This window comes from Malaya genurostris, chromosome 1, assembly GCF_030247185.1.
Source record: "Malaya genurostris strain Urasoe2022 chromosome 1, Malgen_1.1, whole genome shotgun sequence".
In the NCBI taxonomy this organism is placed as follows: domain Eukaryota; kingdom Metazoa; phylum Arthropoda; class Insecta; order Diptera; family Culicidae; genus Malaya; species Malaya genurostris.
This window is the reverse complement of record NC_080570.1, coordinates 145,069,730-145,085,344: the sequence shown is the minus strand read 5'-3', so window position 1 is coordinate 145,085,344 and position 15,615 is coordinate 145,069,730. Positions and strand designations below refer to the sequence as shown.

Genomic DNA, 15,615 nt, shown 5'->3' with positions numbered 1-15,615 from the left:
AAAAATCTTCGTGAGACTGATTGGATCAGATTTTCTATCACATATCTTAGAAATATTACACAGTAAGTATATCAATTACATTGGCGGTGACTTTTCAAAACATCGTATCAGCAAGTGACAGTTTCTTTTTGTTTATTTTTACCTCTTAACTTAATCCATGGAAATAAAGAAGTCATTAACTAACTAATAGTATGAACGATTTTGAACAAATAAAGAAGCGGCGAATGAATAATGATTTGGCGAACAATTGAAACCGTTTTACTTCAGTCATAAGTCATTAGAAAAGAACAAATATAAATTCTGTATTTGTACCGATGCCCTGCTTCTCTGGAAAGAATTAAAAAATAAAGCCAAACCTTAAAGTACTTTTGATTCGCTGTAAACGAATTTTCTTTGCATTTCGTAGCATAGTATTGATATACCGATTTTACTCCGCTTTATGTGTACTAAATTTTGATTATTGGACAGAACTTCACCACCTTTTAAAAACTTATTAACAAAGCAGATAGTCTTGATAAATCTAAGTCGTTCAAACGTAACCTGATACCGACAATACATTGAAAGTATCCAATACAATAAATATTGGCCAAATACGGCAACCTGATAGCGCTGGGTTCAAAAGACATTTTTCGCATGTTCGAGCCCCAGACAGCGCTCAAGAAAGCATCTATCTGATTAAACTGATCGATCTACGGCTCTAACAGGTGATGAAACTGGAGAACTTGAAACTAATCCCTTCGAGACAGTTAGTACACCCAAACCTCCATTTACGTAACTTATATATGTATATATGTATTAATATACGTACGCATGTGTGCAAATATTTGTATTTTCTAATACATATAAATATTGGTGAAGTAAAAGCGATCATTTATATGTACAAATATATACACATATACGCAAACGAGTGAGTGTGTAAGCATACATACATACATATATAAGGTTCGTAAATGGAGGTTTGGGTGTAATTGTTTACATTTCTCAAGTCTTCAATATGCAGTAACCAAGGTGATAATACCTGTTATTCAAAATTAATAAATCATCATCTTGAGTTGCCAGTTTCAATAGTTTTCCAACGATTTCATTTTGACATTACCAGTTACTGAGGGGTAGTTAAATTTGCGATACAGTTTCGATAGACGAGTGGCAGGTCGTGTCGGCGGTTCAGCAGTACTGTTTGTAAACGGAAAATTGAAGAAAAGGATGCCTTGATTAAACTCAATTTGGAGTATTATCTAATGTTTCAGGTATTATTTTATACTACAGATGGGCAATTCGTTCGCGAGCGGTTCAAAAGAACTAGTTCATTTGAAAGAATGAATGACCAATAGTTATTTTTTTTTGAGAACGGTAGTTCTTCAGTTCAAAGTCGTGGGCCTTTTTTAGTTCGCTCAATCTTAGAAAACAGGTTAATAAGAAAACTACGAAACCTCCTCATTGGGATCTAGGTTGGTCATTCAACAAGCAAACTAACTATGAAAAGAACCAACGAACGGCTTTCGAGAACTAGTTCTTTTATTAAAACTCTGCATCACTGAATGGTTCATTGAAATGAGCTGTTTTGCCCATCTCTATTTTATACATATAGTTGTAAGGCAGGTGTGGGACGGCTTACTTATTAATAGAAAAGAAAGTTAATTAAGAAAACCTGTCACTTGCTTATAAGACCTTTTGGAAAACTCAGAAATTTCATAAAGTTTAAGTTTTATTGCAAATAAGGTAGAGCATTTGCGTTCGATATCCGCTCTCCTCTACCATTTTAACGAGTTTAAATGAGTGAATGAGACCGGTTTTAGAAACCAATTAAAATCGACAAAACTGCAGAACTTGTTTTTTTTTTCTTATTGGATCATTACGGAGCGATTATAGAAACTTCTACTAAGTTTAATCGATAGCTATTCTGATAATGCTTTTTTAACGGCACCATCTTGATGAAATTCGTAATGTTTGGGACTCAAAGCGCGAGGGGCCCAACCTTACAGGTAATTCGCGAAAGTAAACGTAAACTAGAAGAAACAGTCATTTGCAGAGAAGCCCATACAATTATGTCGTTAGATCATCTATCGGTGACTAGTTCCTAGATTTCTATGTTCATATTATCTCCAAATTCGTAATTGATCGATTATGAAACATTGCCAAAATGATTTTAAAATCGAAGTTGTCAGCTAATGGAACACTATTCCGATGAGAAAATCGAAACATCACTGTACCACTTCTAATCTTGATTCTTATCAAATTTCGTCATGATTTTGTTGTGATTCTCAATCTCTCTTTCTCTTCAACATCGATTGATTAATTTTATTAGGGCATAGGGCGGTATGCACCGTTACGCGTTACAGTTCTGACGAACAGCACTGAGATCACTCCGATCAACACCGTACACTTCGGAACTAAGGGGAAGTGTGAATCATATGGAGCCTAACTACTTGACAAAACTCTTTCTGATCATAACCATGTGCTGTGTGTCCGTCCTTCACTGCCAGCTCAGCTGCGTGTCTGTGTTCTGACCCGATGATTTCATCACCCGTGCAAACCTCGCCAAACCAGAGAATGAATCTCGGCAGATCGCTTGACCGACGGCGCCCGGTGGTGGTCGTGCTGACAAAACACAGCTGAGCACAGATTTCGTTGTAGAGTGCATTTCACGTTCATATATTATGCCTAGCGTTTCGCGAATATTTGCTGTAAATTTTAAACAAATCACATCGGAACCAAACCGTAAGACAAAAAGTATTGCGTGCCGCTGAAGCCAAGTGAAAAGTAAAATTACTAACTACCGTAATCGAGTCCGAGAGTGGTCCGAGCGGTGTAAATCAGGGTAGCCAAAAACAAATGGGAACGATTGTGAGTCATTTCAGTTCGGTCGGGTCGCATCAAAGGTCGATTATTCTGAAGTCGCGTGTACTAACCGGTTAGTTGAATAGATCCGATTTTGTCGGTAAAATTCTAATTTGAAAGTTCAGTCATAACCGGTGTAGGTATGACAACAATGTGTTTATATTTTTATATTTAAAAGTGATACTCTTTAGGCTGTCAATGCTAGCAATAGTGTAATAATGTGCAATGCTCTGTGACAAAAATACGCGTTTATCAATCGTTTTTTTTTTGAGTAAATTGTGACACGTGATAACAAAACTGATAACGAAAGTAGTAACCTAAATTATCGGCACGTTTACCAAAAACGTTCTAGGAAAGAAACATTAAACCGAACACGATTATGCTTGTTCATCCACCATCGCGGTAAGTTAATGTTAGATAAGAATGACGATTCTGGTAAAAGCTAATCTTCTCTTTGATTTATTGTGGCACCGCATGAGTCATGAGAAAGTTAAAGCATGGCACTCGGTAGTATCGATCAACTCCATCAACTCCGGACCATTGACAGCTTTAAATATTCAAAACAGAAACTTACCTTGATATTCAGTGACATTAAAATGGGCTTGTTACCGTATGCATTTTGTTTTCACACTCTTCCTCTCACACTCTCCTTTTCCTAATGTCGTTTTCGTTATTAAATTGCACTACACCGGTGTAGTGAAAGCTGCACCTAAACCGTTCGTTTTTACCAATTGCACTACACCAGTGCTACACTTTTTCTGCACCGACACCACTGGTGTAGCACTCATCAAAAGTTTGGTGTAGCTCTGTGCAATGGAATCGTTAATTGTAGTCAATGGTTACTGTTTATGTTTTCGTCTTTTTTGTTCGTTTATTCATGCCTCAGTGTAGCACTGCACCGGTGTAGTGCAAATTAAAAACGAAAACGCCATAAGGCTTCTTCGGTCACTGCCACTGTAACGATCAAATTTCATCGAATGAAACAAAGACATTGATATCGAGCTAAATTGTTTGCTCATTTATGGTTTTTGGCGAGTTGTGCGAAGAATTTCGATGCGTACTTTGCTGTAGGAAATTACAGTCACTTTGTGGTTGAAAGTTTAATCAAATTAATCGATCAATACAATCAATGATTTGACGAATGGAAATGAGGTAAAAACAACAAACTGTCTAAGCCTACTGCTCAATGGATTGATCGGTCGAGTCGAGCGAACAGTGAGCGAGTATAGAACCCTATAAGAAATCCAAAAATGGTATACTTTGAATCAGCATGGCGATTTAAAATTCAATAATTTTCAAACACTTTTGTTGGTCTTCTTATCGAGTTGGCGCCGCTTACTGATAACTGATCATACTACATACTAAAGTGGCTACTTGAGAAACATACCCAAAACAGTGGCTAGACGGTAAAGACCTCAGAAAGAGTGCTCATAACCGAGTGCTTGTTGCAACGTGAGTTGGCTGTCAAATGTGCTGATAAAACATGGGTTATCTAATTCCCCCAGTCGATCGATGATTGAGTCGTTAAATCGTTAAAATGTAAGTTTCTTGCCCAGCGCAATAAAGTCAAGTATACAAATAAAAACCATTTTTAACTACTCATTGAATAATTAGGCAAGAATTTGCAGCCAAACTGGAACTAACGTTTGCATTACGAAAAATTGAACAAAAAATGTCAATTTTTCACGGGTTTAACTTCACCCGCACTGATGAAATTATCTATGTAGCATTAATCATAGTAACCAATGAGTCAGCAGACAAAATTTGAAAGCTCTATTAGGCTAACTCTAACCGTGAATACAAAAACAGTGAAGCAACTCCGTACAGAAATGTGCGCGTTCAAAGAATGGCACCCCACCGCGTCGAAAACGGACATCGTGTGGCACTTTGTGGACGCCGGATACGGGCATTCCGGTATCTTGGCACTATTAGACAACAATCAGAATTTCGGAAGCGCGGTTCCAGACGACCGACGACCCTGAGCGACGAGAAGCTCCAGCTGCAGAGACAATGACGCAGCGGCAGCGGCTGAATAAGATGGTCAACACGTTTTCCCGGGGAATCGTGACGTGGCGGTGGTGATGGACGAGAAAGCCTATCTCACCCTGGAAGACAACGACTGGTAGGGCATTTCATATTTTCATATTTCATTTCTCACACCAAGTTTCCCAAGAAGGTACTACTGTGGCTGACAATCAGCGAGAAGGGGATGTCAAAGGATGTTTATGTGGTAGATCTCAAAAGACTGTTTTTAACGATGTGATGTCTAGTTCCCTCGGCAATTCACTTGGTGTGCCTCAGGGAAGTGTGTTAGGTCCTATTCTATTTATCATGTATATTAATGATATGAAGCGAGTCTTACGTTTCTGTGATATAAATTTGTTTGCTGATGATACTGTTCTGTTCATTACGGCTAGAGATTTCAATGAAGCTGTTGCACATTTAAACGAGGATCTAAGTTCGCTGGTTCGATGGTTAAAATTTAAGCAACTGAAACTAAACGTCGCGAAAACTAAATATATGGTTATTTCTTCTGTCAGCACCGGTCATGACGCCAATGTGGAAATTGATGGTGAAATTATTGATCGCGTTAGAGAAATGAAGTATCTTGGAGTCATAATTGATGAAAAGTTAACATTCAAATCTCATATCAATAACGTCATCAAGAAGATTGCCAAAAAATATGGTGTATTATGTCGTTTGAAAAATGACTTAACGACCCATAGTAAGATTCTTTTGTATAAAACAGTCATTTCACCACACATTGACTTTTGCCCATCCATTCTGTTTCTTGCTAATAACACACAAATCTTGAGATTACAGCGACTGCAAAATAAGATCATGCGATTAATTCTAAAATGTAGTAGATATACCTCCTCAGATTTTCTACTGAACGCATTACAATGGCTTTCAGTGAAACAGAGAATTTACTACTTAACCATGGTATTTATTTTCAAGATATTAAATGGCATGCTGCCTCGATATTTGTGTGATCGAGTTGAAAGAGGAACTGATTTGCATAGGTACAATACTAGAAACGCGTCTGATGCTAGAACACCAAGCTTTTTGTTAGCCAGATCGCAAAACTCATTGTTGTACAAGGGAATAAGTTTTTTCAATTCGATGCCAAGAGAGATCAAACGCGCGGCCTCATTGGTGGAGTTCAAAAAGTTATGTATTTCACACATAAAGTCCGCTTTGTAAGCAAATATTTAGTTAGTTAGTTCAATTTTTTTAGATTTTTTATTTTTTTACGTATTACGAAGATTGTATTTTTTTTTGTTTATATATATTATTGTGAGACGTATTAAGTTACTATGTTCGGTATGATGATGATGGATTTTTAGTTTGTTTGAGAGTTAAAAATAATGAGCAGTCTACAAACGTTTGAGCCTCGCGCGCGAAGCAGGTAGTGACTATTTGGAAAGCGAACAGGACTGGCCGAAGAGCCTTAGCATTCAGTGTGTTAAGTTTGCTCTTGACCTTGATCGCAAGGTTGGATAATTATTTAAGGAATAGATTCGGGAAACTAATTGGGATCGACAGTTGTTGATGGAATTGGGCTTGGCTCTGCTCATCCGCAGTCTCGTTACTCCATCGTAGCTGATGTGTGTAGCGATGAACTGGTCCGGCGGGAAGGGCCAGGTGAATTACTGTCTGATACTGGTAAAGATATCGGGTTCGATTCCTGATGTGATCAAGGATCTTCCCGGGTTGGAAATTTTCTTGATTAACCCTGGATAGTAAATCCGAGATATTTGAATGTTATTTTGTGGTCAGTCGTTCTTTTGAAGAAGAATCTATACCTGCTAGATTAATCAGATCGTTTTCTTTTGTTTACTGGTTAAGATATGTGCAAAAATATTAATTATCATTTAGATAACTCGTTCTGCTCACACCTTTGTAGGGGTATGAGGTGGGACCATCATCATCATCATCATCATCAAAAAAACTCAAAAACATGCCTACACGCATGTTTTCGTCCACCATGGCTGTGTTCTCGCCAATAAACTGGTGCTCTGGCTATAAATTTGCAACCGCAGTCTCAAAATAAAGTTTTTGTAGGAGATCCGGAAAGCTGCTACAGATTTTATGTTCTGTATTTTTTGCTACGATCTGACATTGTGAAGCTTTTGAAAAAAATTGTAGGCCGAAGTTAGTAGTACGTACAAATAATTTCAGAGCTGGAAGCTTCAGTGCAAAACTACAAAAACTCGATTACCTTGGAGAATAGTTTATTTCAAATTGGAAATCCATAACAGAAATTAAATGCAGGTGCTCCTAATTGATGTCATAATTGTTAAATGAATCCATCGAAATCTGAAAACAGGACTGATATTAAAGGTATTCATGCATCTTTGGGACCCTATGATTCCATATGTGAGAAAGTTTAAACGCATTCAGCTAACACCCGGTGCTATTTCTTCAGCTATTTCTATTGAGAAAAAACTGGAACATTAAGCCACACACTTTTCTAGATTGTTTTTCACTTATCCGGAATAAGTTCCCTGGCAGACCGAGTCGTCCAAAGGAATCGGTGACGCAGATGTTGTTTACTTTTCCGGAACGTTTTATCGGTCCCATGCAACAGATCGAGATAACCGAATGTGCCAAAACATTCCGTGAATCTGCGCGAAAGTTTCAAAGACAGATGTCAGTATATGTCAAAACTTTTCTTCTTGTGTACTCACTTTGCATGATGATAGTCGTGATATTCCGGACTCGGGAAGAATGGCAGATGATATCCGCAGTGATCCCGGATGGTGTTGACAATAAGCAACGTGAACCACAGAACAGCCGTTGCCAAATGACTTTTCATCAGTTCTATTCCGATGATCGGTGGAAGCATATTACTGATGACGTGCTCCACCGGGTGACAGTACATGGCCGTCCAGGCGAATGGAGCCGTCCATTCGTGATGCTTTTTGTGGACGTATCGATACAGTGGCCGCAAGTGCAGAAAACGGTGCACGTAGTAGAATCCGATTTCGGCAAAAAATAAACAAACGCACAAATCACGAAGCACTACGATGGTACTCGGTAGCTCACGAACGTTCGGTAGATTCTTACTCCCAGCCAAGTGAAATCCAATGTAGGTTAGTGGAATTCCAACCATCGTCTGGTTGAACAGAATGGTCTTCATAACCATCAGGAGACCTGCCCATTCCAAGGGTTCATTTTTTCCAGGTTGTGTTTTGTATTTCCGTAGCCAGCGAGGCCGGTTGAAGACATCCATTAGCACAAACAACCCTCCGAACACCCAAAAGAAGCCGTTCACCCAAATTGTTAGAGCCCAAACATAAAGAAATTCCGGATCATCGCCTATTAGGAACTGTTCAAATTAAAATCAACCTTTTCGTTTTGCCGTATTGAAAACTCACCGATTGTATCCAACAGACGGTTCCACTTATCCTGCAGGAATGTTTCAGATCCGTTGGAAGGATCTTTCACCTGTTCCATGATAATAGTCGCGATTTTAGTACGCAGCGAGCCAAGGTTCGGAAAGAACTAACGCTGCTACTGGTTCTCCATTTTCAATAGGGAAGTGTGATGCAATGAAACAGATAAATTTGGTCGCGATCCAAATCGACGGATTCGCGCCAGATAAGATTAGATATCGCCGGTATATTTTTGTTGGGAAATTTATGCAACCCTCAAGAGCCGACCCGAAAATGACCGAAAAGGGGAATCCGTTAATTAGATTGTTGCGTTTCGTGTGGTTTCCGCAAAAGATGATCGATGTTCGTAGTACGACAAAAATTAATGTGATTTATTCCATTTCTTTCCTTACGATAGCAAACATCAGTCATCAACTTTCTTTATCTTTTTATTTTTTTTCGGTGAGTACATTTTCAGTGGATTTCTGTACCTTACTCCAACTCGTTCTCTCGTTTTAGCTACAATTTTCTTGTTGCTGAATCGATTGAAATATGGCAACCACAAATAAATGAATTTATATGAAGTAAAATCTCAAAAAAAAAACACAAAGAATATATTAGAAGGCATTTCCGCTCAAAGCTTTCAAAATATTGAAATTGCTGAATCTAAAATTCCTGCTGAAAAGTCATCTGACAAAAATGGCTTCGAAGAAGATAATACAATCTTTGTTAATAAATTCATCGAAGCGAAACTTCTACTGATTCAAGATGAAAAACTCAAATTGTTTCTTTTTTCTGATTTAAAAGTATTTCCTAGAATTCTTCGTATTAACAGGTTTTTTTTTTTTTTTCAGAAATCGATACCCAGTCCGTTTCATTGTTTACAAGCCTCTAAGCATTTAAAAGATAATCTCACAAAATGAGCTGAGTGAACATCTTTTGACAGCATTCAGTAGTTTTTTGACATGTTCGTTTCATATTATAACACGTTTTTTCTATTAGGTTTTTTACCGTCACTGCAAACCTCAATTTATTTGACAATTCAGCAGAACTGCTGACCTGTCAATCTAAGAAAAGACGAGACAGCTGGCTTCTTACTAAGACAGGACCTGACAACTGGCTTCTTATTCTTCCTTCCGAATCATCCTTCTCGTCATTTTCGCCCTGTGGAAAAAATACCAACGTATCGGCTACAGTGTAGCCATATTTACAAATTATTTTTATAACTATGCTAGAAAAAAAATATTACATTTAAATTTTTAGACTTTAGGTTTTTGATTTGAAATAAACATAAAACATGTTTTGGTGAATGCATTTCTTTATTATATATTAATGCTTAAAAACATTTAATTGAGCTTTGATGACAATACACGAAATATCTCATGTTGAACGAAAAATCCATTGTTGACGTATTACCGGATCTTTTGGAAACCGGAAAAAGTCAGGTTTGGATAGAAATGCTTAATGCGACCACAGTGTGGAACACAACAGTTCATTCTTCTCGTAAAACTTAACACACTTACACTTTAATTCACTAAAAAGAAAAACGGCTTGATGCCTATTTTAATTACACAGTCCTGCCACTATAAACATTTATTACCAATGAGATTGAAAAAAAGTGAAACATTTTCCGAAAATTTTCATTTTCATTGGTGAGCTAAAATTATACATTTTAATAAATTTGTTTTCTGATTTTCTTTATACTTGGCATCATTGCTCGCGTACCCTGCAAAAGTTTTTTCTTTTCACAATGTGCAGGTGGCAACATCAAAATCAGCCAATCAGAAACTGGTCCATTTTGGAACAAAAGCAGCCCCCCCAGATGTCAGGTCTTGTCTTAGGCTTCTTACTCTTATTTTGTTTGCTTTCCATGGGCCCTGCTGAATTATTAATGATAGTTGACTGTATCCCTCTTAGAAAAAAAAAAGTTCAACGGTGGTCCTTCATTGGTCCAATACGTTGGATCATTGGTCCAATGAAAGTCCAATCAATCGTTCAACGGGAGGCCAACATGAGAGCTTCGTTTGCCGATTTTGAAACAGACCGTTGAACCAAATGCCATTTTTTTCGTTCAACAAACCCGGCAGACAGAGGTCCATTGTTGAGCCATTTTCAATATGAGGAGTAGGAGCCCCGTTGGACTGGTTTTACTGGAGAATTTCCGAAGTTTTTTCCACTTATTTTTTTTAAACTAACACTACTATGCATTTTATACAGCAAATCTGCAGAAAGTTTACTACAAACTACAACTGATTGAAAAATGGGCCGTATACAGTATAGTGAAGTAAAATTTCGCATAATTCTTTGGGTATAAAATTATGGTTCTAAATGGCACCTTAGAGAATTTTGATGTCGATTATTTCATTTCGGATTTCAATATTTTAATAAAAGATACTATCAAAATGCTGTACGGGATTAATTTCTGGCATCCAAGAAGAGTCAAATTGTATAATATAAAACACACGATTTTAAACACTGTTGCGAATTTAGAACTATGAACATTGCAAAAAACTGATCAAATTATTTTAGATTTGCACTACACTGATAATTTTAATTTTCGATTTACAAAGAAGCAATCTTTATAGTTCTTCAGGTAACATTTAGAGCCATTAGAAGGGCTGATTTTGCAAAATGTTCCACATTGTTGTAGCATTGACGACTGCTCTACCTGACGATTGAAGTCCAAATGAAAGCACGACCTAAGCGTTTGAGGCTTTATACCACGCAAAAAGTCTGCTTTCATTGCCAACTGCTCCACTTGACGACTGGAGTCCAAATGAGAGCATGACCTGGGCGTTTGAGGTTTGATACCACGCAAAAGGTCCGCTCTTATTATTGACGAATGCTCCACCTGACGACCGAAGTCCAAATGACATTTGCGACCTAAGCGTTTGAGGTTTTTAACCACGCAGAAGGTGCACTCTGCGAAGCTGCTGGTTGATTAAATCATTCCCACGACGTCCGCTTTCATCAAACGCACAAGAAGAAATGATAATTTTCGACCACAGTTCCCCTTTTATACGCATTCAGTTGAAGTTATGTGCCTGACTACCTCAAAATCGTCGTCCTTGCGCGAAAAACCCAAGCGAAAGTAAAGAGTTTTCCGCGTTATTTTAAAATTTTGAGAAAACTTAATTTTTGAGTTGTTTGTGGTTATCTCACACTGTTCAAAATTTTATCCTAAATTCCTGATCATATTTTTGATGAAATAGTGAAAGAACTATGTTGCTGCCATTAATACAAGTCGAGAAATTCACGATTAAGTTCTACCCATTCTTCCATATGACTAATTTTTAAAAGGCATCCCATAGTAAAGTAAGTCGTATTCACGACAAAAAAAAGGTCTCGTAGACACCTTTTCTCCTGTCTATCCATGCTACCCACTTAGAAAAAAACGTTCAACGGTGGTCCTTCATTGGTCCAATACGTTGGATCATTGGTCCAATGAAAGTCCAATCAATCGTTCAACGGGAGGCCAACACGGGACCTTCGTTTGCCGATTTTGAAACAGACCGTTGAACCAAATGCCATTTTTTTGGTTCAACAAACCCGGCAGACAGAGGTCCATTGTTGAGCCATTTTTAACATGAGGAGTTGGAGCCCCGTTGGACTAGTTTTACTTCAGAATTTCTGAAGTTTTTTCCACTTATTTGTTTGAACTAACAATACATACCTGCACAATTCTTCTACTTCACGTAGAATAACAACAAATTTTCTTTCTATGGAACGGTAACACTTAATTTTCACACTATTTTTGCAAGAGAAAAAACTACAACAAACCGTTCCAGCAAATTGCACGAATATTTCGTGCAATATATCGTTCAACAAGCGCTCAAAAATCGACAAAATTGAACGGCCTGCTGATAGGGTATCAACGAAAATCGGTATTTATCTGTACGATCCGTGAATTATCGGTATTTTGGGAGTACATATCTGTATTGCGATATAGAGGTCAAATATCTGAATAAATACCGATAAATCGGTATACCTGGCAACGTTGGCTCCCAGACTTGGAGCCAAGCCCGTAACGCGAGCTGTCTTGTCTTGTCTTAGCTGTCAACGAGCAGCGCTTGTTCATTTTGACGTCACAATTAAAAATCTAATTATATTCCTTGTCATTATTCGATATCAAACAGATTTGAACTCGATTTGTTATAAATATGACACAACAATTATCAGTTCAACTAATCATTGAACTCCAACTTACGAGGGGTCCTATTTAAATGGTACATGTAAAATCACAGACCATTTCTTGAGTTTATCTTTGGTTTAAGCGTCTCATTGGATGTCAAGTGTTTCATCATTATCATAAAAAGGAAGAGAAAGTATCTTCATGAAACTGTCAGAACATTTGCATTGATCAATCAAATTTATTAGATTTTACATGACTTAATGTCACCACATAAAACTAGCTAAATGAACGCCTTTTGAAAACTGTCGGTGGTTTATTTACATGTCAATTTAAAATAAATGCACCTGAGGATTCATATTAGATTTTTTAACATTCCTGCTAACCTCAATTTCAGCCGTACACACTAAGATTTAATTCCTTTGTTCGGTAATATTTTTGACGAGAACTTACGGTAATCATTAGAAATAACCGATGTTTCGGTACATGAATTTCATTTTACAAAATTTTTTTACCGGATAATCAGTTTTACGATACTTATTGTCGTGAATATTTACTGTCAAACAGTTATTAAAATTTTCAGTAAGTATAATTTTATTGATCAAACGAAAAACAAGTCTTGAGGGATTCATCGAATGGGTTGAGGTACCGGTGGAAATGTTTAGAACTCCTCTAAGCTATTTTTTTACTTATTGGTAAGTTGGAAATTTAAGTTTTTTTTAAATCCGGAAACTCATTTAAATGCTGATTTTTATCGCTAAATAAAAACACAGAACAAAATAATTACCGAACCATTAGTTTAATGATTCCATTTTGTTTACAGAGCTGTTCGGTAGTTGTTCTACAGTCCAACAAAATTTTTATTACTGAACGGTCTGTAATCATTCAAATTACCGAACTGATTACCAAAAGTTCAGCTGTTGAAAACTCGGTAAAAATTTACCGAATTCTGCGAAGTTTTCTAAGTGCGTACTGTTTATATGCTCGCAAGGCAACTTGGTTTAACATAAAACAGACAAAGGGTAAAATCGTTGGAGGCTGTTCATTTTTGACATCACGATAAAAAATCTAACAAACCCCCGATATATTTTTTAAAACTTGAACTTTATTCATTATAAGTTCATGCATGACTTCACCATGTTATTAACACTTCTTTATCGTCTTTGATCAAATCAAATGAACCACCGTTACTACGGCAATGAATTCAATCACCAACACTTCCACATAAACGAATCGTCCTCATGGTAAAAGTCGACGGCGAACAGCACAGGAATTCGGTACGCTTGCGCCGCAGTTGAATGTTTGGAATTTTCATCATCCGTCGGCACCGGAAACAAAGGGGAAACGAATCGTTCGAGAATGAAAGAACCGAAGATACTCGATACGAATGGAGGGAAAATAACAGAACAGATTGTAGAATAGCGTACGTAGGAAAAGGAATGCCGCTTGCTTCCTCGCTTGCGATTGTATGGAATTCACATGCAGAAGAGAGATTTGCGATAAGGCAGTACCTGCCTATTAGGTTTTTTATCGTGACGACACAAATGAACAAGTATTCATTCTTGACAGTCCAGCGGTACTGTTTACAAACAAGCTTAAACAAAAATCGAAGAGCACATCTAAAACAATCATCTTTACGCTTTGCAACTAGTCACTTTTATTTAATAAATATCAAAAACGAACCGTATTCAATCGTGAACAAATGTTTTAAAACTTTATTTAGGCGATACGGACCGTAAATGGTCTGATCCAATTTGTCAATAAGCAAACAAAAGAAATTTCTGTTTACAAACAGTACTGCTGGACTGTCAAAAAGTGTTCATCTGATTGAGGTTAGCAGTGTCGGTAAAAAACCTAATAGCGAATCGACTCATTTAGCGGCTGTGACAGCATGCACAAAGGTGAGATGGTGATGAGGGTTCACAACATTCGTGCTGTCAGTGTTGGTGATCTTTTGTCTTTTTTTTTGATTATGAAGTGTAACGGTATGCTATGCTGTACATGCGAATGTGTGTATGTGCGTGCACTGTCATATCGGTAGGCAAAGGAAAAGGGCTCCTTAGATATGTTCCATTTTAAATAAATAGAAGTATGCTTCTCCTATTCATTCTCGTTTCTTTTGAAGTTTATGACAACTTTTGTTTACGTTTTCTTCCGTTTATTATTATAGTTTCAAGTATTGAACGTAAAATAATGCTGTTGACTTGAAAGTTATTTGAAGAGTTAAACGTGAAACATAATGGTAATCTAATGGAAAAGAAAGTAAACAAAGAGAGGTGTCAGCTGGCTCATCAATATACAGGATCCGGCACTCGAAGTGTAACCAATTAAAAAGGCCATAAATTCAGTTTGGAAAATTACTTTTACTTAATTCAAAGTACAAAATGTGTAAAAATAATACAAAATTCAGAATCAATTCACTTTTGCTCGATATGACCACCTTTTGCCTTGACTTGATGACTTGAGAGAGCGAAGGAGTTGCTTCGTTTGGCCGAAAGCGGTCAATTTCCGAACATTGTATTTTCTGACGAGAAAATTTTTCCTATTGAGCAATTTGTAAACTCTCAAAACGATAGGGTTTACTTGACCGACCGTTCATACGAGAATTTGAGTCATCGATTGGCCACCAGGAGGCAGCACCCGCAACAGATAATGGTTTGGGCCGCTGTAACCGCAGATGGGCGCTCTCCAATCGTTTTCATCGAGCCTGGCGTCAAGGTAAATGCGACATATTATCGGGAAAGTATTCTGGAGGTTGCTTTGAAGCCGTGGGCAGACAAACATCTCGGTGGCAGACCATGGACGTTTCAGCAGGACTCGGCACCGTCTCACAAAGCTCGAGTGAACCAAGAATGGCTGAAAAACAACGTTCCGAACTTCATCACGTCCACACAATGGCTCTCGAATTCACCAGATGCGAATCCAATGGATTATTCTCTTTGGGCCATTTTGGAGAGCAAAGTCCGAACTAAAAGATACACCAGTCTCGAGGCGCTGAAAAAAGTTATTGTCCGCGAGTGGGCCAAAATACCTGCAAGTCACATTCGGCCAAACGAAGCAACTCCTTCGCTCTCTCAGGGCATCAAGTCAAGGCAAAAGGTGGTCATATCGAGCAAAAGTGAATTGATTCTGAATTTTGTATTATTTTTACATATTTTGTACTTTGAATTAAGTAAAAGTAATTTTCCAAACTGAATTTATGGTCTTTTTAATTGGTTACACTTCGAGTGCCGGACCCTGTAGGGTTCAATCACTTTTATTCGCTACAAT

The 15,615-nt window shown here is 37.6% G+C and overlaps 2 protein-coding genes across 2 annotated transcripts in view; one reads left to right on the top strand and one right to left on the bottom strand.

Annotated features, from left to right (window-relative positions):
* The first annotated feature begins 2,642 nt into the window (after window positions 1–2,642).
* The window catches only part of LOC131426057 (diacylglycerol lipase-alpha), a 107,776-nt gene continuing 94,803 nt past the window's right edge, over window positions 2,643–15,615 (top strand). The window contains exon 1 of the mRNA XM_058588482.1: window positions 2,643–3,240. The gene's annotated coding sequence lies outside the window, so the exon portion shown is untranslated. The remainder of the gene's footprint in view (window positions 3,241–15,615) is intronic.
* LOC131426075 (fatty acid hydroxylase domain-containing protein 2-like) lies at window positions 7,066–8,518 on the bottom strand. Its single transcript, XM_058588507.1, has 3 exons — window positions 8,220–8,518; window positions 7,530–8,160; window positions 7,066–7,466 (listed from the first exon to the last, which is right to left on the bottom strand). Exons 1-3 carry the CDS (start codon window positions 8,296–8,298, stop codon window positions 7,325–7,327), a joined length of 852 nt encoding a protein of 283 aa, XP_058444490.1. The 5' UTR covers window positions 8,299–8,518; the 3' UTR covers window positions 7,066–7,324.